General features: G+C 46.8%; 1 protein-coding gene across 1 annotated transcript in view; it reads left to right on the forward strand.

Annotated features, from left to right (window-relative positions):
* Nucleotides 1-24,734, forward strand: part of ATP10A (ATPase phospholipid transporting 10A (putative)) — an 88,245-nt gene that overhangs the window by 26,022 nt on the left and 37,489 nt on the right. Inside the window, exon 2 of the mRNA XM_049783911.1 lies at nucleotides 13,117-13,321. Within this exon, the coding sequence (XP_049639868.1) occupies nucleotides 13,117-13,321 (205 nt within the window). The remainder of the gene's footprint in view (nucleotides 1-13,116; nucleotides 13,322-24,734) is intronic.

Genomic DNA, 24,734 nt, shown 5'->3' on the forward strand with positions numbered 1-24,734 from the left:
ACTTTCACAGCCATGTGGTTTCACTACAGGTCAAGTCGTGAAAGACAGGTCCACATTTCCTCTCGACCTCTCCTCTGTCTCTCTAGCCACTGAGTATTTTCGGGTTTGAGGGAGGCATACCCAGCAGTTCAGGTTTGAGGGAGGCATACCCAGCAGTTCTGGGGGGCTACTCCTGGCTCGGAGTGCATCTCTAGACTCTAGTGATGAGCTGAATGCACTGATGCCATGGTTTGACCTGGCACTTTGAGGGAGCGACTTCCCCAGCACTGCTCACAACATCGCTTTGTGCTGGCCAGACTAGTAACTCAGTGGCCACTTTACACTAGTATAGCTTCTGACTTCCCACGTCTGTGGCCTTTGGCAGCATCTCTCTGGCCTCACAGGTGGTGATTTCGGCCTGTGAGTTAGACTATGTAATGTTATTTTCATGAAAAACACAACATCGGCTGGAGTGAGAGCACAGCAGTTAAGGCCTGCATGTGGCTGACCCGAGCTCAATCCTCAGGAACCCCTGGGGTTCCCTAAGCACCACCAGGAGTGGCCCCTGAGCACAGAGCCAGGAGTCAACCCAGAGCACTGGCAGATGTGCCCCCAAAGAAACAAACCCACCGAAAAACATTCTTGTATAAAGTAAATGTATGCAAATTCTTGATAAAGGGACAGGAATTTTTTTTTTTTTTACTCAAGGCTGATACTCCATTTGATTCTTTTCCCTCTAGAACTTGAAAGGAAAACACATTGTCCTGAGAAGACTGGAGCCTTCCATAACATGGTCATAGATTGGGGGGGGGGGGGTCTTCCCTAATTAAAGCCTCATCTTTTGAGGGGAGGAGGCACACGCACTGGTGCTCAGAACTTATCCTGGCTCTGCGATCACAGCTTGAGGGACAATAGGGGGTTGTACCCGGGTCTGCCATGTGCAAGTGCCCAGAGTGCTGCAGCTCTGGCTCCTAATGTCAGCTTTTCTACCCACCCCCTTGGAGTTACAGAGCCTGGTTCTGTGTCTAACCTCCCCTGCCCATTTGGGGCTAGACCCTCCCAACTGGCGTCCTGCAGTTCCACGTATGGCCACTGGGGGCACTCAGAGTTCAAGCCACTGAGGAATCCCACGAGTGCCCCCCCACCCCCATGGCTGGAATGCCTCTCCTCACAGATCTGCCTCTGGCCTGCTCTGGCCTCTCCCATCCTCTTCCGTTGGCACTACCCTTCCTCCTGGCTCCGTCAACCTCCCCCAGGAAAGCTTGTTCCAGAGTCAACACTTACGGACGCCTCCCCAGGACCCCCATCCTAAGACCACTTCCCACCCCCTCCATGGTCCCCCCAAGGAATGAACAGGCAGGATTGGTGCCAAAATATCAGAAGGGAGCAGGAGGGAGGCAGAGGTAGACATAAAAATATGTGTTGTTGTTGTTGTTTTTTAAACTTAAATTGATCCTAATTGTCTTTGATTTGGAGTCAGAGGGCTGCACTCCAGTGTTTGGAGGCTCGAGCTGGGTCGGCTGATGCAAGGCAAGCGCCTTCTCCCATGAGGCTCTTTCAGGCGCCCAGATACGGGACTTGGGGATCTTGCTCTTCTCACACGCTGTCCTCCTGTCCGGGAGAGGACAGGCGTCGCTGAGTTCGTCTGAGTTCTTGAGTTCCATTGACTCTGTCCTGTTGTTCCTCATTTAACATCCAGGAGCTGGGCACTGTGCCAGGATCTCTGCAGGCCCCAGAGACAAAGCCTGCAGTGGGACTGACCTTGGCCTGCTGAGTCAAGGGCAAGAAGATGTGTCTGTTATAAAGGCAAGGCCAGTGCAGGGGCAGAGAATGAAATCCCAGGGGTATTCTCTCTCTCTCTCTCTCTCTCTCTCTCTCTCTCTCTCTCTCTCTCTCTCTCTCTCTCTCTCTCTCTCTCTCTCTCTCTCTCTCTCTCCACATTTGACTCTACCACACAGATGCTCCCACAGGCTGGCTTGGCATCACCCCCTCACGCAGCCCCCTTCCTTCCATGCACAGGGCATGTAGTCACCATGTTTCCCCGCTCAGGGTTCACTCCTGACTCTGCTTAAGGATCATTCCTGATGAGATTTGAAGGATCACATGGGGTGCCAAAGGCCAGCTCCCACGGCAAGCACCTCACCCCACTGTATTGTCTCCTCTGCCCCAGGATGGATGAATGGGAAAGAAATTTCCTTCTAATCATAGCATATTTAGAACTTGCAAGTTATTTGGTGATTAGGTTTGGAGGCCACACCCTGAAATGCTCAGGGCTTCCTCCTTGCAGGGATCAGGGAACCCTATAGAGTGCTGAGGATCAAAAACCAGGTTGGCCATTTGCAAGGCAAATGCCCCTCCCGGCTGTGCTTTCGCTCCAGTCCCAGAGCTTTTCAGGTTTTTAAACATACAGAGTTTGGGGGATACTTCTGGCTCTGTGCTTTGGGAGGCCTCCTGGCAGTACACGGCCTGCACCTCCATGGGGACACTTACAGGGACCCCAGAATGTGGATTCTGGGCTCAGGTATGCAGGGCCAGCGGCCTGCTCAGGACCTCACTGGTCACCATTCACATCTGGTCCACTGGTGCTTATGGAGGTTCAAACTGGGGCTGGCTGTGCAGTGAGTGGACCCCCATGCTCTCCACGCTCCTTTTTTTTTGGAGGGGGGTAGGTGGGGATATTTTAATGAGTGGTGAGAAGTTCTCTGCTTGTCTCTGCCCCTTACACACACGCTCTTGACAGCCTCTATTTGGAAAATAAACTCCAAGAAGGGTTTCTTCTCCCCAAGGCCAGCAAGGCCTCCCCAAGATTCCAGATTCTCGCCATGACCTACCACATTGGAGCTCCCCACATTCAGCCCTGATTTCTCTCTTGGTCCTTTTGTGGGTCCCTTAAATCTGGGACAGTCCTTCTATAGGCAGCTTTCATTCTGGGGTTTGACTCAGAGACCTGAGGCTGGTTCAGATGTCCCCAAGCTTAATGGAATCTTTTCAGAGAAACACCCCATGCTGTGCTGTTACCCTAAAACTTACTATCTTTATGTGCACAAGGAGAAAGGGTCCCCAGTAACTCTGGAGGACCACCCCCTCCACTTCCCCATCAGTCCACAGTGTCCTCCACTCTGGCAAATATGGGTTAGTGAGGTTGTGTGCAGGTGAGAGCACCAGGTTAGAGAATGGGGTTAGAGAACAGGTTAGAGCACTAGGTCAGAGCACCAGATTAGTGCTCCAGATTAGTGTTCCAAGTTAGTGCTCCAGGTTAATGCTCCAAGAAGAGGTGTCTCCCTTGCCTTTAAATTGTATTCTGGCCCAGGAAGGAAGTGTTTTACATGCAATCTTTTTTAAATGTGTTTTGTGGCACTTTCAAGATACTTGGCACTCGAACCTCCTTCCACCTTGGAGGGAAAGAGCAAATCCTCATTCCAAAGACAAGAAAGATCCAAATATTTCTGGCCAGGGTTTGTGGCTTAGTAACAGAAACACAATTTTCATGAGAACATTCCTCTCTTATCCAGGAGGTGCTTTAGCTGTAGCAGACGCTTGGCATGCTGTATTTGGGCTGACTTCTCATAGGGGCTTAGCAGACAGCATCAGGGGAACGAACATCCCAGAAGTCCTGTCTCCCACGTGACTGCCATTAACCCAGAACTCCATTAACCCAGTCGTCAGATGCTCCGCCATTATCCATGGCCCAGAAGGAGGCAGCAACTCTTTTTGTTTCTGTCTGTTCGTTTTTTGTTTTGGGGGGCCAAACCCAGCAGTGCTCAGGGGCTCTGGTTCTGTGCTCAGAAATCACTCCTGGCTCGGGGGACCCTATGGGGTGCCGGGAATAGAACCCAGGTCTGTCCTGGGTCCACAGCGTGCAAGGCAAACACCCTACCACTGCGCTATCTCTCTGGCCCTGTCAATTCTTTTTTTTACAATTATCTTTATTTAAACACCATGATTGCAAATATGATAATAGTTGTATGATTACAGTCATGTAAAGAACACCCCCCTTCACCAGTGCAACATTCCCACCACCAGTTTCCCAGATCTCCCTCCACCCCCCCCCCCACACCTGTACTTGAGACAGGCTTTCTACTTCCCTCTTTCATTCACATTGTTAGGATAGTTTTCAGTGTAGTCATCTCTCCAATTGCACTCATCACTCTATGTGATAAGCTTCATGTCATGAGCTGCACCTACCAGCCCTCATCTCTCTTATCTCTGAGATACTGTTAAAAGTGTCTTTCATTTTTCTTAAAATCCATAAATGAGTGAAACCATTCTGCGTCTTTCTCTCTCCCTCTGACTTACTTCACTCAGCATAATAGATTCCATGTACATCCATGTATAGGAAAATTTCATGACTTCATCTCTCCTGACGGCTGCATAGTATTCCATTGTGTATATGTACCACAGTTTCTTTAGCCATTCATCTGTTGAAGGGCATCTTGATTGTTTCCAGAGTCTGGCTATTGTTAATAACGCTGCAATAAATATAGGTGTAAGGAAGGGATTTTTGTATTGTATTTTTGTGTTTCTCGGGTATATTCCTAGGAGTGGTATAGCTAGATCGTATGGAAGCTCAATTTCCAGTTTGTGAAGGAATCTCCATATCACTTTCCATAAAGGTGTACTAGACGGCATTCCCACCAGCAGTGAAAAAGAGTTCCTTTCTCTCCACATCCCTGCCAGCACTGCTTGTTTTCCTGTTTTGTGATGTGTGCCTATCTCAGTGGTGTGAGGTGGTACTTCATAGTAGTTTTGATTTGCATCTCCCTGACGATTAGTGATGTTGAGCATCTTTTCATGTGCCTTTTGCCTTTCTTCTTTTTCAGTGTCTGTTCATTTCTTCTTCCCATTTTTTGATGGGGCTAGATGTTTTTTTCTTGTATAGTTCTGTCAGTACCTTGTAAATTTTGGATATTAGTCCTTTATCTGATGAGTATTGGGTGAATAATTTCTCCCACTCAGTGGGTGGCCTTTGTATTCTGGGCACTATCTCCTTTGAGATGCAGAAGCTTCTCAGCTTAATATAGTCCCATCTGTTTATCTCTGCTTCCACTGGTTTGGAGAGTTCTGTCTCCTCCTTAAAGATGCCTTTAGTCTCAATGTCCTGGAGTGTTTCACCTACATATTGTTCTATATACCTTATAGTTTCAGATCTGATATCAAGGTCTTTAATCCATTTGGATTTTACCTTTGTACATGGTGTTAGCTGGGGGTCTGAGTTCGCTTTTTTGCAAGTGGCTAACCAGTTGTGCCAACACCACTTGTTGAATAGGCTTTCCTTTCTCCATTTAGGATTTCTTGCTCCTTTATCAAAAACTAGGTGGTTATATGTCTGAGGAACATTCTCTGAGTACTCAAGCCTATTCCACTGATCTGAGGGTCTGTCTTTATTCCAATACCATGCTGTTTTTACAGCTATTGCTTTGTAATACAGCTTAAAATTGGGGAAAGTAATGCCTCCCATATTCCTTTTCCCAAGGAGTGCTTTAGCTATTCGAGGCTGTTTATTGTTCCAAATGAATTTCAGAAGTGTTTGAGCCACTTCTTTGAAGAATGTCATGGGTATCTTTAGAGGAATCACGTTAAATCTGTACAATGCTTTTGGAAGTATTGCCATTTTAATGATGTTGATCCTGCCAATCCATGAGCAGGGTATGTGTTTCCATTTCCGTGTGTCCTCTCTTATTTCTTGGAGCAGTGTTTTATGGTTTTCTTTGTATAGATCATTCACATCTTTAGTCAGGTTGACTCCAAGATATTTGAGTTTGTGTGGTACTAATGTAAATGGGATTGTTCTCTTAATGTCCATTTCTTCCCTATCATTATTAGTGTATAAAAAGGCCATTGATTTTTGTGTGTTAATTTTGTAGCCTGCCACTTTGCTATATGAATCTATTATTTCTAGAAGCTTTTTGGTAGAGTCTTTAGGGTTTTCTAAGTAGAGTATCATGTCATCTGAAAACAGTGGGAACTTGACTTCTTCCTTTCCTATCTGGATTCCCTTGATATCTTTTTCTTGCCTAATCACTATAGCAAGTACTTCCAGTACTATGTTGAATAGGAGTGGTGATAGAGGACAGCCTTGTCTTATACCAGAATTTAGAGAGAAGGCTTTTAGTTTTTCTCCATTGAGGATAATATTTGCCACTAGCTTGTGGTAGATGGCCTTAACTATATTGAGAAAGGTTCCTTTTATTCCTATCTTGCTGAGAGTTTTGATCAAGAATGGGTGTTGAACCTTATCAAATGCTTTCTCTGTGTCTATTGATATGACCATGTGATTTTTATTTTTCTTGTTGTTTATGTTGTGTATTATGTTGATAGATTTACGGATGTTAAACCAGCCTTGCATTCCTGGGATGAAACCTAATTGATCAAAGTGAATGATCTTCTTAATGAGGCACTGGATCCTGTTCACCAGGATTTTGTTGAGGATCTTTGCATCTGTGTTCATCAGGGATATTGGTCTGTAATTTTCTTTTTTGGCAGCATCTCTATCTGGTTTTGGTATTAAGGTGATGTTGGCTTCATAAAAACTATTTGGAAGTGTTCCTGTTTTTTCGATATCATAAAAGAGCCTGGCCAGGATTGGTAGTAGTTCCTCTTGAAAGGTTTGAAAGAATTCATTCGTGACTCCATCAGGGCCTGGGTTTTTGTTTTTGGGCAAATTTTTTATTACGGTTTTAATTTCCTCAATAGTGATGGGGGTGTTTAGATATGCTACATCTTCTTTATTCAACCGTGGAAGGTTATATGAGTTCAGAAATTTATCCATTTCGTCCAGGTTCTCATATTTAGTGGTGTAGAGTTTCTCAAAGTATTCTCTAAATACCCTTTGAATCTCTGCAGTATCTATAGTGATCTCCCCCTTTTCATTTCTAATACGTGTTATCAAGTTTCTCTCTCTCTCTTTTGCTTTGTGAGTTTTGCCAATGGTCTATCAATTTTGTTTATTTTTTCAAAGAACCAACTTCTGCTTTCGTTGATCTTTCGGTTTGTTTTTTGGGTTTCCATTTTATTGATTTCTGCTCTCAGCTTTGTTATTTCCTTCTGTCTCCCTATTTTTGGTTTCTTTTGTTGATTTTTTCCTAATTCTATAAGCTGCATCATTAAGCTATTCATGTATGCTTCTTCTTCCTTCCTGATGTGTGCTTGAAAAGCTATAAATTTTCCTCTCAGTACCGCTTTTGCTGTATCCCATAGGTTCTGATAGTTTATGTTTTCATTGTCGTTTGTTTCCAGGAAATTTTTTATTTCTTCTTTGATTTCATCTCTAACCCACTGGTTGTTCAGTAGTAGACTGTTTAATTTCCAGGTGTTAAAATTTTTCTTCTGTGTCCCTTTGTAGTTCACATCTAACTTCAGAGCCTTGTGGTCAGCAAAGGTAGCCTGCAAAATTTCTATCTTCTTGATTTTATGAAGGTATGCTTTATGTGCCAGCATGTGGTCTATCCTGGAGAATGACCTGTGTATGTTGAAAAAGAATGTGTATCCAGGTTTCTGAGGATGGAGTGTCCTATATATATATATATATATATATATATATATATATATATATATATATATATATATATATATATATATACTAGGCCTCTTTCTTCCATTTCTCTTTTCAGGTCTAGTATATTTTTGTTGGGTTTCAATTTGGTTGACCTATCAAGTGTTGACAACCCTGTGTTGAGGTCTCCCACAATTATTGTGTTATTATTATATTCTTTTTCAGATTTGTCAACAATTGTATTAAATACTATGCTGGTCCCTCATTGAGTGCATATATGTTTAGGAGAGTGATTTCTTCCTGCTGTACATATCCCTTGATTAGTACATAATATCCATCTTTGTCCCTTACAACTTTTCTGAGTATAAAGTTTGTGTCATCTTATATTAGTATGGCCACCCCCGCTTTTTTAAGGGTGTTGTTTGCTTGAATGATTTTCCTCCAGCCTTTGATTTTGAGTCTGTGTTTATTCTGACTATTCAGGTGTGTTTCTTGTAGGCAGCAGAAGGTTGGCTTCAGTTTTTTGATCCATTTCGCCACTCTGTGCCTCTTAATGGGTGCATTTAGTCCATTGACATTGAGAGAAATAATTGTCATGGGATTTATTGCCATCTTTGTGTAGAAGTTTGGTGTGTTTTTGTTCTGTCTTGTCTTTAGAATAGATCTTTCAGTTTTTCTTTTAAGGCTGGTTTTGAGTCTGTAAAGTTTTTGAGCTGTTGTTTATCTGTGAAGCCATGTACACTTCCTTCAAACCTGAAAGTGAGTTTTGCTGGGTGCAGTATTCTTGGCAAAGCATTTATTTCATTGAGTTTTGTCACTATATCCCACCACTGCCTTCTGGCCTTGAGTGTTTCTGGTAACAGGTCTGCTGTAAATTTCAAGGATGCTCCCTGGAATGTAATTTTCCTTTTTGATCTTGCTGCTTGCAGTATTCTATCTCTATCTGTGGGATCCATCATTGTGACTAGGATGTGTCTTGGGGTGTTTCTTCTGAGGTCTTTTTTAGCTGGTACTCTTCGGGCATGCAGGATTTGGTCACATGTTTTCTTTAGCTCTGGGTGGTTTTTCTGTGATGATGTTCTTGGCTGTTGATTCTTCCTGGAGATTTTCTTCTTGGGTCTCTGGGACTTCAATAATTCTAAAGTTGTTTCTGCTGAGCTTATCAAAGACTTCTATTTTAATCTGCTCATATTCTTTGAGTAATTTTTCCATTGTCTGATCATTTGATTTAAGGCTTTTTTTCCAATCTCTTCTGCTGTGTAAAGTTGTTATGCATCACATCTTCCAGTGCACTAATTCTATCCTCAGCTGCTTTTAACCTGTTGGAAAGCTCATCCATTATGTTCTTCAATTCATCTACTGAGTTTTTCAGACCTGTTATTTGACCTGATATTTCAGTTTGGAGTTTTCTGATTTCTATCTTCATATGCTCTTGACTTTTATTAGTGTTCTGATCTATACTTTCTTTGAGTTCTGTGAGCATCCTTCATTTTTCTTCTCTAAACTCCATTTCTGAAAGACTGCTTAGGTGGTTGGCCATTGTTGGGTCATCAGAGTTCCCATCTTCATTCTCTATGGCTGATGTTGGTCTGCGTAGTTTCTCCATTGTCACGCTTATGCTGTGGGTTTTTCTACGTGTTGTGGCGGTATTCATTGGCTAGATGGAGTGCTCCTCTGCTTCGACCCCTTTTAGGTGGTCTTAAGGGGGCCAGCAGAGTCAGCTTTATCCACAAATCCAGCCCAGAAAGACTCACCTCAGCTGAGGCAAGCCGTCAGGGGATGAATGCCAGAGAAGTAGTCAACTTTATCCAAAACTCCAGCCCGGAAAGACTCACTTCAACCGAGGCAAGCCGTCAGGGGATGAATGCCAGAGAAGATCAAAGTTCCCAGGTTGAAGCAAGCTGGGGGAAGCCCCAAAATGTTTGCCAAGCTTAAGGGGTCCAGCAGTCAGCTTTATCCACAATTCCGGCCTGGAAAGACTCACCTCAGCTGCGGCAAGCCATCAGGGGATGAATGCCAGAGAAGATCAAATTTCCCAGGTTGAAGCAAGCTGGGGGAAGCCCCAAAATGTCTGCCGAGCTCAAGGGGCCCAGCAGAGTCTGTCTTATCCACAACTCCGGCCCGGAAAGACCCCTGTCAATTCTTGGTTTCACTCTAGCCAGGACTAATCACAAAGAAGCCAGGATTGGCTGCTCATGACTTTCTGGTTTTACTCATCCAAATCAGAGCTATTTCAAATAAGTGCTTCCAACATGTTTGTAGGTTAGTCTGTGTGTACATACACCAGCTCACACTAAGACAGGTTCACCCACAGGAGTTTGATGGGGTGTACTATGCTGGTGAGAACTAGGGGTCTTCCAAAAACAAAATATTGGATAGAACCCAGCCATAGTGCAGTGAGTGGGTAGAGTTTTTCTTAACCCAGGGTTTGATCCCTGGAACCCTATTTTTAGTACGTGGAGTTCCACCAGGCATGATCCTTGAGTACAGTCAGGACTAATCCCTGAGCATCAACTAGTGTGGCCCCCAATATGTTGGGTAGAACCCAGTAATTCTGAGCCCTGAACTGTGAGCTCCAGCAGCTCAGGAAAACATGATCCCTGGGCAGAAACCGGATTTTCAACTCCTTTGAAGAAATTCCTTTGAATTTCTTAAGCCCGTGATCTCCTTGTAGGAAAATATTTCCAGAATAGCCTTCAAACAGAGGTGGTACCAGGAGTTGAACTCCACCCCATCCTGTGGCCAAGAAGGAATGTTCCAGAGGTTTGAAACCCTGGCTCACAGCTTGTTCTCTGATTGAAGTGTTTTTGCTTTAATTTATCTCTATTTTGGATCACACTCAGTAGTGCTCAGAGTTTACTCCTGGCTCTGTGCTCTGGGAACCTTCTGCAATTGCAGAGATGGAACCAGGATCTACTACGTGTAAGGCAAGTAAGTGCCTGCCCACTGTCTTTCACACTCTCACTCTCTCTCTAACTCTCTCTGTTTCTCTCTCTCACCCCTGCTTTCTTCTTGTTGCCCCTAATATGGTTATCTTGGATTTTAGAGAGGCTCCACTCAGTGCAACTAGTGATAAAATGCTGTATAGTGTATTTTTCCTGGAAGAACAATGAGTATGGGGTTGCTGACAGCCTATAAACAGATCCTGAAAGCTGAGTCTGAGTCTCCCCTTCTGTCACTTGCCAGCCGGTCCTGCACAGAAATGCAGCCTCTAGCATGCCCTGGTCTCTCCTAGAACACAATGGTGGCTGCGGCCACTCAGAACTCTGCTCCTCTCTAGTCTTGTGTGGGTACTTGGGAGAATTCAGTACCCAGACAGGACAGAGATGCAGTCCCCAATCCCTGTATGTCTGATCACCTCCTCCTCCCTGCTTCAAAGTCTCGTCCAATCCTTGACCTCATGCAGGAGGCCTGAATGGCAGCTGCAGAGGGTTTGGGGAGTGGGAGCATCTGGGAATGTGTGGGCCCATGGGGGAAATGACCAAGCAAACCGCAACACCTTGTAAAATTACTGGAAACAAGTTCAGCAGAGAGGATGTTGGTCTTGCATGCAGCCAACCCAAGTTCTATCCCTAGCACTTACCAAGGTCCTGTCAAGAGTGACCCCTGAGAGCTTTTTGCATCTTAGAGGAGCACAGTTCAGTAGATGAATAAAGCTTGACTGCCACAAGGATAATAAGAGAAGGGTGTGTCTCCTGCCTTTGAGCACTAATGTTTTCCTCAGAGTCATTTCAGCAGCTGTTTAGGAGACATTGGCAAGATCCCCCCCCAAAGGACCATGTTTTAAAATGTGCCTGTCAGAGGCTGGAGCAATAGCACAGTGAGGAGGGCATTCGCCTTGTATATGGCTGACCCGGGTTCGATTCTCAGCATTCCATAGGCTCCATCAACCTGCCAAGAATAATTACTGAGCACAGAGCCAGGAGTTACCCCTGACCACTACCGAGTGTGGGCCAAATAACCCCAAAGATCAACATCTTTTAGGATTACTTGAGTCTACTGGTCTTGAGTGAAAGAAAGAAACATCTAGAACAACCCTCAACCAATGTGCCTCTCAAGGTGGGAGGTTGGGTGGTGGTTGGATGGAAGCTGATATGTGTGGTAGGGTTGATCTAGGAACATTGTATGTCCAAAACTCAGCTAAGAATTTTTAAGTCATGGAGCTCTAGTAAAGTTAAAAACAATTAAAAAAAAAACTTAAAAGGGTCCGGTGAGGTGGCCTTGCAAGCGCTAGCCAAGGAAGGACCACGGTTCGATCCCCCAGCATCCCATATGGTCCCCCCAAGCCAGGGGCAATTTCTGAGCGCTTAGCCAGGAGTAACCCCTGAGCATCAAACGAGTGTGGCCGAAAAACCAAAAAAAAAAAAAAAAAAACCAAAAAAAAAAAAACCACCTTAAAAGAATGATTCTTGAGGGGCCAGAGAGCTAGTCCATTGAGTAAGGTGCTTGTCTTGCACATAACAGACCCAAGTTCCACCCCTGAATGCAGAGCCAGGAATAAGCCCCCAAAACAGCCAGGTATGCCCCCCCCCCAAAAACAAAATGTAGGTGATCCATGAGTAAAGAGCCAGAAGTAAGCCCTGAGCTTACTGTAGTTCTGGAAAAAAATAACATTGCTGAGAACATTGCATAGTGTGGAGGACAGATTCCCAATTCCCAATTCCCCCCTCCAAAGAAAAAAATACTGTATTTTACCTCATTACTGTTGCCTTGAGGATGTTTTCCCATCCCCTGTTGGGAAACACTGACTCATATAATATATTGATTCCATGTTATACCCTGGTCTTGAATGAGAGAAAGAAGATCTAGAATAACCCTCCAACAAGGTTTCCACTCAGTATCTATTTTGTTTTGGAGGGCCCCAGTTGGCTGTGCTCAGGGGCTATTCCTTGCTCTGAGCTCGGGAGTGACCCCCTAGTAGTGTTCATAGATTGTATGTTCTGGGTTCAAACTGAGTCAGCAAGATAGAAAGATAGTGTAAATCTTGCGAATTTCTCTGAGCTGTTTTGCTTGTTTGAGTTTTGAGGGGGCTTGGGGGATGCACACCCAGCAGTGCTCAGGAGCCATTCCAGGCTCAGGACTATATGCAGGGTCAGGGCCTAGGCTATGTCTCTGCCTTCCTCTCCTTCTGAATATGCTTTTGCTCATGAAATATTTTAGTGTCCTGAAAGTGGGAAGAGGCCTGACAGGGAACTCGCTCTCCAAGCCTATGTCCCCTTGAACCTCGCCTCATTGACTGGTCACTGCCTCTTTGCTTGAGACTTTTTCGTCTCTGGAGAAGCCCATGTTCTCTCTTGAACATACACTTTCCCCCACCCCCCCCCCATCTTTCTAAGTTCCTTGCAATAAAGACTGGTAGGTAGGAAATTAGGAACCTTGGTGAGGGAAGGTCACACTGGTGATGAGGCTGATGTTGGAGCACTGACTGGAACGCTGTTAAGAGCAACTTGGTACATCAAGGGGCCGGAGTAATAGGTCTCATCCAATAGGTTCCACGGAACCCCACCAGGGGTGAGGAGTGATCGCTAAGTGCAGAGCCAGGAGTAACCCTAAGCACCGAGTAGTGTGGCTCGGAAACAAATAGTAATTTCATGATTCCCACATTCAAATTCAAATCAAAGCCCAGGCTGACTGGTCTCTCACAGGGAGGAGCGGCGCTACGTGGCCCGGTTCTGGAAGGAGATCTGCGTGGGTGACTTTGTGTTCCTGCGGTGCAACGACGTGGTCCCCGCCGACATCCTGCTGCTGGCATCCAGCGACCCGGGTGGCCTGTGCCACATCGAGACTGCCAATCTGGACGGCGAGAGCAACCTCAAGCGGCGCCGGGTGGTTCGAGGCTTCTCTCAGCCCGTAAGTGCCCCAAGGACCCCGCACGCCCCCCCCCAACCCCGCATGCCCCAAGGGCCCAGCACCCAATATTCTTCATGTCTCAAGGACATGCGAGTTCCTGGTTCCCCTGCACACCCTAAGTGCCCCTGTGCCCGATAGTCTCCGGTGCACCCATGGCCCCCCAAGCACCCAGGTGCCCCTGCACACACTAAATAACCCTACCCTGCACTCAGGTCACCTAACCCTAACCCCAAATCCTTCCCCTGGCCCTATTCTCATGCCCCAGACCCCTTGCACACCATAGGTACCCCTGCAGGGGAAGTCCCCTGACAAGCTCCAGGCTCTGTGCCCCAAATTCCCTGTGGAGCTGGATGGGCCTGAGCTGTGGGGCCGAAAGGACTGACTCTCAGCGATCACACCCAGGCTCCAGACTGTGGGGACAGGAAGCTCCTCCCTGCTCATATCCTAGAGTCCTGGCAGGGCCTGAGCACCCGCTGGCTGGTGACACTGGCTCGGCCTTGGCCTTGGCTTTCCATCCTCGGCTGAGCTGGATCCTGGTGTGAGAGAGTCTGAGTGGGTTCCCCACAGATGCTGCTTGCAGTTCCCGGTTGGGGATGGTCCCCGTGGAAATCCCGTCCCTGCCACATTCACCTTCTGTCTTGGCTCTGTGCTCAGAGGTCCTTCTGGGCACCTACTGTCAGGTGCCAGGATTGGAACTGGGTCAGCTACAAGCAAGGCCAGCACCTTCCCACTGTGCCATGGCTTGTGGGGCCTGAAGTCCCTAGAAAGGGAGAGAGAATAGGAGAGGGGGGAGGAGGAGGGAGAGGGCTGGAGGAAAGGCTGCGAGAGAGAGGAAGGGAGAGGGGAAGAGATGGAGAGATGGAAGGGGAGAAGTAAGAGGGAGACAGGGAGAGGGAAGTGAGAGGGAGGGGGAGAGGAAGGGGGAGAAGAGAGATTTCTTTGAGGATCAGGGACAGTTCTAACTGGTGTCCCTCCAGTGGGTGAGCCCTTGGGACATCTGGTCTTGTTCACAGATGATGTCCAGAGATGCACCCCCCCTCAATGCCCAGGCAGTGCCCAGATGGGTGCTGGGTCTAGGTCAGGGTTTGGGAAGCCACTCTGTGCTTGGGCTCCCTGAGCCGCTCTGCTAGGCTTTAACCAATGGCACAAGGGCCCCGGGATCAGGCACCCATCCCAGCTCCCATCGGAACCAGGGACAACACCCCCGCCCCCTTCCCGCTCCAGCTTGAAGCTGGTACCAACCCAAACCGCGGCTAACTCCCTCCGCACGGCCCTTTTGCGTCCTCTAGTGTTCAGGTTGGAGGCCTGCGGCTCCAGGGTCTGGGGAAGGCCTGGTGGGCTCAGGATGCTGAGGAGGCCAGAGCTTGTGTGCCTGTGTGCGTGTGTGAGCGTGTGTGTGTGCCTGTGTATGGGGTGTGCATGCACGTGTGTAAGTATATATGTCTGTAGGGATGTGGTGTGCGTATGTGGGGTGAATGCGTGCACATGTATGTTTGCACATGCATGTGCACATTTGTGTCATTGTGTAGATGTTTGCATGTCTCTGTCTTTTTTATTATGTGCATGTGTGTCTATCTGTGTGGTGTGGTGTGCATGCGTGTGCATAAATATGTATGTGTGTGTTCGTGGGAGTGTGTGCATGTGGGTGTGAGTGCGCACGTGTTTGCACGTGTGTGAATATTGTGTCAAAGATCTTATTGTGTGTGCACACCCTAAGTAACCCTGTACCCAATATCTCCTGGTGCACCCATGCCCCCCCAAGCAGCCAGGTGCCCCCGCGCACACTAAATGATCTTACTCTGCACCCAGGTCACCTGTGTGTCTGTGTGTTCTTGTGAAAGAGATGAGTGTCTGCACGTCTGCACGTGTTTTATAAGTATGTGATTTCCAAATGTACTGTGCACGAATGTTTGTGTGTGCATGTTGGTACATCTGTGTGCATTTGGGTGCATGTCTGTGTGTGAATATACAGGCATGTGCATGCATGTGCCTTGTGCCTGTGTTAGCATGTCTGTGCGCGTGTGTATAGACGCATGTGCATCTATCTGCGCTGCAGCTCTCGTGCTTCAGGTAGAGGAATTAGCACCCTTCTCATCCTTGCTGGTACTGATCTGTGAGAAGGACCCAGGTATCCTGCCAGGCAATGGAGGTTGGGAAGTGACCGTCCAAGCACCCACTGGAAGCTTCCAGAAAGAGAGGTTGACATGAATTCTGAGGGCTAAGGGGGGTGTTGACATGTTGACATGCATTCTGAGGGCTAAGAGGGTTAAGACTATAGTAACCACCCAAGGCTGAAGATGGCTTAGAGGTTGACATGTGTTACCTACAATAAAGATTTCAATGGCCCCTGAGATTATAGGGTGACCACGGCACTTCCCTTGCATGTGGCAGGCCTGGGTTTAATCTCTGGCATCTAATAGGGTTACCTGGGTCCCCTAGGAGTGATCCCTGAGCACAGAGCCAAGAGTAGTTCCAGAATACTACCATGTGTTTCCCAAACACCAAACAAAAGAAATCAGGTTCAGTGACATGGGAAATTGCATTCCCTTTGAATGCAGCTGGCTCAGGTTTGGTACCTTGCAACTCAAGGGGACCCCCCAAGTACCTCCAGGAGTAATTCTATGAACAGAGCCAGGAGTAACCCCTGAGCATCAAATGAGTGTGGCCCAAAACCCCCCCCAAAAAAAAACAAAGACAGATAAGTGGGGTTTGCAGGGTAGTTTCTAGTCTGCACTTTTTTGCTTTAACTTTTCTTTTTTTGTTTGTTTGTTTGCTTGTTTGTTTTTGCGGGGGAGACATGCCTGGCAGTGTTCAGGGGCTACTCCTGGCTCTGCACTCAGAAATTACTCCTGGCAGGCTTAGAGGACCATATGGGATTATGGGATGCCTGGGATTGAACCCGGGTCAGGTGCATGCAAGGCAAACGCCATACCTGCTGTACTATCACTCAGTCCTTTGCCTTAACCTTTTGATGGGGTTATTATTCTTTTTGTTTTGGTTTGGTTTGGTTTTTGGGTCACACCCTAGAGTGCTCAGGGGTTTCTCCTAGCTCTACACTCAGAAATTGCCCTCGGCAGGCTCAGGGGACCATATAGGATGCCAGGATTTGAACCAATGACCTTCTGCATACAAGGCAAATGCCTTGCCTCCATGCTATCTCTCTGGCCCCTGGGGTTGTTATTCTTTATTTAAATTAGCTACATCCTTTGCAGTGAAATTGCAGGAGGAAGAAAGAGTTGTCATCTTGGTGGCAAGACAAGACAGCTGCCTGGGGGTCAGAGAGATAGCATGGAGGTAAGGTGTTTGCCTTGCATGCAGAAGGTCGGTGGTTCAAATTCTGGCATTCCATATGGTCCCCTGAGCCTGCCAGGAGTGATTTCTGAACATAGAGCCAGGAGTAACCCCTGAGCGCTGCTGGGTGTGACCCAAAAACCAAAAACCAAAAAAAAAAAAAAGGAAAGAGACCTTGTCATCTACAAGGAAACTTGAAAATTCTTTGTGTGCAGTTTATTTCATTTTTGTGCAGTTGAGAATAGTGGTGTTTTATTTTAGAAAAGATAGAATGAAAAGAGATTGTTTTGCTCTATCATAATAAAACCACGTGACATGCCATTTTTTCACTTTTATTTTTATTGTTAAAAAATGGGGAGAGGGGCCGGGAAGGTGGCGCTAGAGGTAAGGTGTCTGCCTTACAAGCGCTAGCCAAGGAACGGACCGCGGTTCGATCCCCTGGCGTCCCATAAGGTCCCCCCAAGCCAGGGGCGATTTCTGAGCACATAGCCAGGAGTAACCCCTGAGCGTCAAACGGGTGTGGCCCAAAAATCAAAAAAAAATGGGGAGAATGGGGGTGAATTTAATCAAATTCCAGACTTCCTAAATGTGGTTCCTGTCTGTTTGTGGTTGAATTACATAAGCAATTGCAAAGGGTCGAGGTTGTTTGTGACTGTCATGCACATACTGTTTTGGAACAGGAATTTCTCTTTTCTGTTTTTCCTTTTTTTTAATTTTATTTTACTGAAACCATAGTGATCTACAAAGTCCTCCATAGTTGAATTTCAGATATACAGTGAGTGACTCAGAACCATTCCCACTACCAGTGTCAACCTTCCTCCATCAATGGCCCCAGAGTGTATCCTATGCCACTACCCTTTGCCCCCGGCCTGCCAGTATAACAAACCCATTCAAGTTTAGATTGCTAAAGTTTAGGTTTCTTGATTCTATTGTCTTTGGATTTAGCTTAAATATTTAGTTCTCTCCTTATTTTTTCCCCACTAATGTATATAAGACCACTTGGCTCCTGGCCCCAACCTTTCTTTTCTCCTTAGTTTTATAGAAAAATGAGGGAATATGTGGTAAAACAAAGTAATGTGTCCCAAGGTTCTATGAAAAAGGCAGGAGCCCCTATTTAAAAGATAAGAACTTTTTTATAAAGAAAAGGAAAGGGTGTGTGTGGGGAGAGTATTTTTTGTTCTTTGTTTTTGCAGGGATTGGGGGGTGTGGGCACAGCAAAAGATGGGGAAAATAGAAAGGAAAAACCTTTGGCCTGTAAACAGGAAGACCCTACCCATGAAGCATCCTGCAATAAGACCAACTAGAGGCTCTGGGCATATTAAGTTGTCTAATCCTAAAGTTTTTGTGGTCCCAGTAAAAGTTCTCAATCATGGTTGTTGCAGTCAGAGTTCTGTAGTTAGAGATCCTGGTTTTGCACAGATCCTATGTCAAAGTCAGGGTGTCACGGAGCAACTCCTGGTTTCATTTCACCATTAGGGGGCAATGCAAGGAATTCTGTCCTGAAAGCAAGTTGTTGCTGTTTCTAAGTCATCGCAATATCAGATGAACCCATTCTGGAGCAAGTTAGTGCCAGGGCAGCATTAGGGCCTTCCCTGGTAGAAGTCTAATTTCTGATGCCAGTGCAGAACATTGTGCTGGTTCCATAAATGGGATCCTAGGTTCAGGGATAAATGGCCCATGTCTGATCATCTGAAGCCTAAGTCAAGTCACCATGACAAATGCTCAGGCTTTAAGGCCCCCACCGCAATATAAAATGTATGTGTTCCTATCTCTATTAGGTAAGATTTTTTAAGAATTTCTTTCTTGGGGCCGGGCGGTGGCGCTAAAGGTAAGGTGCCTGCCTTGCCTGCGCTAGCCTTGGACGGACCGCGGTTCGATCCCCCCGTGTACCATATGGTCCCCCAAGCCAGGAGCAACTTCTGAGCGCATAGCCAGGAGTAACCCCTGAGCGTTGCTGGGTGTGGCCCCCCAAAAAAACAACAACAACAACAACAACAACAAAAGAATTTCTTTCTTTTCTTTTGGATTTTGCCACACCTTGATGTGTTCAGGGGCATTTCCCAGCTTCACTCTCCAAGGATCATGCAGTGTTGAGGATTGAACATGAATCTCCCACATACAAAGTATGTGTTTAGCCCATTGAACCATCCTTCTGTCCTTGGACAACCCCCACATCTGAAACTTTATTTAAATACTGCGATTGGCAAAGTCAATCATAATACAGTTGTTCCAGGCATTCCATGTTCCAACATGAATCCCACTGTCAGTATGAACTTCCCTTTGCCAATGTCCTAAGTTACCCCCACTTCTCCCTTATCGAGTACAAAATAATGATTTTCTATTATTGTTTGTTCCAACATAATTAGATCTCAGAACAGCAATTATGAAATTGTTGTGTGAAGATCTACTGAGCTGTGAGGTGCTAGCTGAGCTTTTGTTTTTGCTAATGGAGGTTAAAAAGCTTCTTTCTACACAGCTTTCCCAACAAATCTCCTGTTCTTCTTGGGCTATCCGTCCTGTGAGGGCTGGGCATGTCCTGTGGCCAGCAGGTGGTTCATGCTCCCACAACAGCAGCTCCAGGATGGCTCAGTCCATGAGGCTACTGTGTGGCGAGGCTGATCTCCAAGATCTGTGGTGGGACCAGAAGGAAATTTCTGGGCCCGTAGGAAAAGTTGGAGTGTGTGGTTTCTGTCTATTAGACAGCCAGATGCTCTTCTGAGGCGTATGTGCGTGTATGTTCTTTGTGTGGCATCAGTGTTTGTGTGACTACATGTGTGTGGACGTACATACCAGTGGGCATAAGTAGAGGTTTTTTTGAGTGTTTGCACAAATGTGTTAGGAACAGTGGGTTTAGATAGAATCAGGAGAAAGGGTAAAAGCCAGAAAACAGAAGACTGCTACGGAAAACCTGGGCCCATGTGGAAAATGACAGGCAAGAGTCTGCTAACTGCTGTCTTTGCTCCTCCCCCTAGAGAAATAGCCCTTGAGATAAGCCCATTAGTAAGGTGTTTGTCCCCATAGACTGAAACCCTTAGATATGTAACAGTTTAGCCGATAGATGACTAGAGACAATTGATTTCTGGCTCCAAGCAATAAATATCAAAGGTGAAGAACAGTTGGAGCACTCAGTCCATGAGGCTGTGAGCTTCTTGGCCCAACTTTTTTCTCTCTCTCTTTTTTATTTTTGCTTGTTTATTTGTTAGTTTTGTTTGATTTTGGGCCACACCTTGTGGTGCTCAGGGCTTACTCCTGGCTCTACACTCAGGAATCTACACTCAAGCTCTATAGGGATCACTCAGGAGTCACTCCTGGTAGTGCTTGGGGGGATCATGTGGGATGCCAGGGTTCCAATCCAGGTCTGCTGCATGCATGGCAAATGCTCTCCCTGCTCTCCTATATCTCTAAGCAACTTTTATCTTCTGTCTCATTTTCTAAATTCTTCACCATGCCTCCTGCTTCAACCTCAGTCAGCCAGGGTGCTCCTTGGCACAAGTGTGCAACTATGAACAGTGTGTGTTTCTGTAAACTGAGTGGGTGGATAGGTACAGGTGCGTCTTGCAGTGTGTGTGGGCACAACCAGACAATGCTTCTAGGCCCCCTACACTTTGTCTTCAGATTTCCCATGGGGGAGCGAAAACCTCAGCTCCCTTAGCCTAAGACCTAGTTTTCTGAAACGAACTCATCATCAACTCAAGTTCTTGAACAATCTGGAAGGTTCTGGCAACTATGTGAGACTGAGGTGGGTGCTCTGATCACCCACCCAGCAGGACAAGAGCACCATGGCCTTAGGGTTCTCTTCCACTTGGGAGCCCCACAGTGGTCCCTCCGGAACTGGAATCCCCTCCCTGCTGCTCATGTTTGTGTCTGTAGCCACATCCATCAGCCCTCAGACCCCTTTATTCTGGACCCCCATGCACAATGGGTGGGGTGGGGACTCCATGAGGTGTGCTTGCTGGACCTCCCCAGACAGGGCTTTGTTGGAAATACACACACTGTTTCAGAAAGACGCCTGTACCCACCATCCTTTGCCAGTTCCCCACTGTTTCCCGGGCTTATGCTCTGCTCTGGAAACTCTCTCAGCTCACCCACCACCTTTGCCCTTGACCATGGTCCCGGCTGCCAGTTCCAGGCCCTGCTACCACTGCTGGGAACCCCAGAAATGTATCTCCCCAACGACTGAGCTGAAGCCATCATGACAGCAGTCCAGATTGTGCTCATCACCCAGTAATAAGTTATCTCTGTGGCAGGAGAGCATTAAAGAAGCACCGATGGGAGTCCCTAACTTTTGAAACAAGCCCCAAAGAATATACCTTTATTGCTTGACTTGGGGGTTGGACTCTTCCCAACAGTGCTCAGGACTCCCATAGTGCTCCTGGTAATAACCACAGACCAGACTGCACAGTTCAGTGCTCAGGTTGACTATAGCAATGATACTTACACCGTGTGGTGCTTGGGGTCATCATCTTCAACCCCAGGAGTGTTCTAAGAAGCTGGGAATACCAAGGATCAAACTTGGAGCCTTATGTCTGTGCTGATAAGTCCTGGACCCCAGAGCTTTCTCCAGGGCCCTTGAAGCAATATCTGTACTTGCCTTTCAGCCTGTATTTGTGAACACGTGTCCGGATATGTATGGATGCCTGTAATATGTGTACATGGGTTTTCAGTAAATCTCTTTTGAGTCTTGTTAGAGGGTCTTATGCCCCCCACTCTAAAAGGGGAGTTGGGAGGCAGAGTGATAGCACAGTGGGTAGGGCACTTGCCTTTTAGGAGGCCAACCCCAACATCCCATATGGTCCCTGAGCCCACCAGTAGTGATTCCTGGGGCCGGAGTAATAGCATAGTAGTAGGACATTTGCCTTGCATGCGGCCAACCCAGGACGGATCCAAGTTTGATCCCGGCATCCCATATGGTCCCCCAGCCTGCCAGGGTCAATTTCTGAGTGCAGAGCTAGGAGTAATCCCTAGTGTCACCAGATGTGACCCCCAAAAAGTGATTCCTAAGTACAGAGCCAGGAGTAACCCCTGAACACCTCCAGGTGTGGCCCAAAATATTTGAAAAAATATTTTTTCAAAGAGCGGGGATTGCCTTGAGGACCCACCTCCTCTGGCCTCCCCACAAGTTTCTGAGAGCAACTTGAATGTGACTTAGGAGTTCTGAATTGGGCCAAGTGTTAAAAATCATTCTTCGGAAGCCAGAGAGATAGCACAGAGAGTGAGGCAATTGCCTTGCATACTGTTAACCCCAGACCAATACCTAGCACCCCATAGGATCCCCTTCAGGAGAGATCCTTCAGCACAGAGCAAGGAGTCAGCCCTGAGCACCATGGGGTATGGCCCAGCTTTGTCTCCTCCTCCTCCTCCTCCTCCTCCTCCTCCTCCTCCTCCCAACAACAACAACAAAAAAACCAGAACAACTGACATCCATGGTCTTCTCTTGCCACATCAGCCAAGCCACATCTTTCAGGATTGATGTGTCTTTGGGGGGAAAGAAAGTAAGAAGCCATTCGCTGCACCCCTGCCTGAAGGACCACCTGCATCAGCAGTTGGACATGGCTCTGCCAAACAGTCCCGCAACTGAGCCTCCACTTTAAAGGGGCTGGATTTGTGCTTGTTTGGGACAGAGTGAACTGGCCTTGAGAAGGTTTTGGACCTTGGGCCGGGGCAGGAAGCTGCTAAGGACAGACATGGGGAGACCCTAAGAATGGAAAAGCTCCTAAGGCCCCACAGGCTACTCCAGGGGCTCTGGGTGGGTTCCCTCCGGACTCTGTACCCCCTGCCTCCAGGACAAGGCTGTGCACCTTGGTTCCAGATCTGCTTTCCAGCTGCATCTTTCTTCAGGACCAGTGGGGCACAGAGCCTTTGTGGGTAGCAGCCTGCACTCTATTCAAAAGCTGCACAGCCTAGACCTAGGACCCAGGGAGACACAAGGGAACTAAACAGAGCCTCTGAACCCCTTGGGGAAAATCATGAGAACTCACCAGCCCCCGGGGAGAAAGGTGACCTGGGATCCCACTGCCTGCCTGTCCTCCCCATGTGCAGTAAAGCCCCCTTTACCCATGAGCCCTTACCAGGCCACATGGTCAGGGGGCATTGTGACACCCTCTTCTGCATCTCAGGTAGATGCTGACAGATCCGCTGAAACAGGGAAAACAGAAACAATGCAGAAACCGAGACCAAAGAGACGGATTCAGCCCAATTCCATCCCAGCATCCATTTCTCCCCCAGTCCTCGAAAACTCCACAGCCCCACATCAAGTTGGCTGAAGGGTGGCCTCTGAACACCCAGCACTGTTTGAGAATACACACACACACACACACACACACACACACACCACCACCACCACCACCACCACACACACACACACACACACACACACACACACACTCACACACACTGAAAATTAACAATCTGGAGGGTGCAGCTAAACCCTGGACCCCTGCGGGTCACCTGATAAACTGCAGGACTTTGAAAGGTCTAGGCAGGGTAGGAGTCCTCAAATTTTTTAAACAGGCCAGTTCACTGACCCTCAGCTCATTGGAGGGCCAGACTGAAGTTAAAAAAAAAAAACAACTATGAACAATAGTGGCCCACGGGGCTGTAGTATGAGGCCCCCTGCCTGACAGAGAGAGGAGAAGTCCAGAGACAGAAGGAGGGGAATCGGAGAGTGCGGACACATTCTACTCTTGTGCACTGTGGGCCCATGATGAGACCAGAACAGGCAGCAAAGGCAAAAGCATCCTGAAAGTCAGAAAAATGTCCTCAGCGGGCCACACATAACCCACTGGCCATACTTTAAGGACCCCTGGTCTAGGGCAAGCTGAAAGACTATTTCTAGGTGCCTCAAGACAACTGTTTAGGAATTTTGAAGTTCAGGAAAGTGACCCAAAGGGTTTTTATGCAGCAAGCAGGTGCTTAGAATTACCGAGTTTGACTAAAGGCTCTACTCATCGAACACATTCAACCAAACTAGCATTCCCTTGCTATTCTCTCCTCTCACTACTTTCTTTTTTATTTTTTTCTTTTCTATTCTTCTCTTTACTTTTTTTCTTTTCTCTTCTCCCTTTCTTTCTAATGTATTTTCTCTTTTCTCCCTTCCTACCCCTTCCATATACCTTCCCCTTTTCCCCCTTTGGAAATCCAGCTATCCCTTCACCCCTCAATCCCATCCAGACCTCCCACCGTATTAAAACTCTTCACCCTCAGTCCTTAATCTATTAGGCATGAAGATTGACCTCCTACCCCAACGAACCAGTACCCAGCACCCAAGCGAAGGGACACCCAGTCAAACCCACACCTCATCTCCTGCAAGAAAAGGCAGCCAACTCCCCTGCAGACTCATGCTGCGCGGCCCTCCCTACCAACTCCCCCTAACCTGGACTGTTACTTGAAACTGGACTTAGTCCCAAAAGTATCCCCAGTGCAAGAACTCTTCCAAGACCTCCCTGCCGCAAATCTTTTGCCAATCTGAAGAAGGTCAGGGGGTGTGATGGAAAGGTGCCTGGGAACCCATACACCACAAGGAAAACCCAAAAGACAATGGGAAAACCTGTACCTCCAACATAAACATAAGACCTGTATTACACCACCTCTTTACCTGCTTTTCCCCAAATGTAAGGTAGTCTTTTGCACCACTTTGGTCCTTTAAATACTTTGTTAACTCATTTTTTATTTTTTTTTGAAATATCTGTTCTACATATACATATGTGGGCACATACATTTTTATTCCTATTTTTTATTATCTTTTTTTGGGTATGTGACATGTTTCTGTTTTCCCCTCTGTTCACCCCCAAATGCACAGACAGTATAATGTAGCACCATTTCTCCCTGCAAAGGCACACTAAAAAAAATGGGGGGAAATCTTACATATAAAAAAGAGCTCTTGCGGGGTCAACAACAAGGACCAGCTCTAACATGATATCCTGACAAAGAGGAAAATGTGAACAACTTGACCTTAGAGCAGATTAGCCTACCTTACCAGCTAACGACAAGACAAAACCAGAAGACTTGGCACCCTTTGGTAGGTCCAAAAGCCAAGATCGTGACTTACAGATGACTGGCTACTAGAACCACGACCAGACAGTATACATCTTGGGACCAATAAAAAAGCCCTAGTTTAGGGTTT

The sequence above is a fragment of the Suncus etruscus genome, chromosome 11 (assembly GCF_024139225.1).
Source record: "Suncus etruscus isolate mSunEtr1 chromosome 11, mSunEtr1.pri.cur, whole genome shotgun sequence".
Lineage (NCBI taxonomy): Eukaryota > Metazoa > Chordata > Mammalia > Eulipotyphla > Soricidae > Suncus > Suncus etruscus.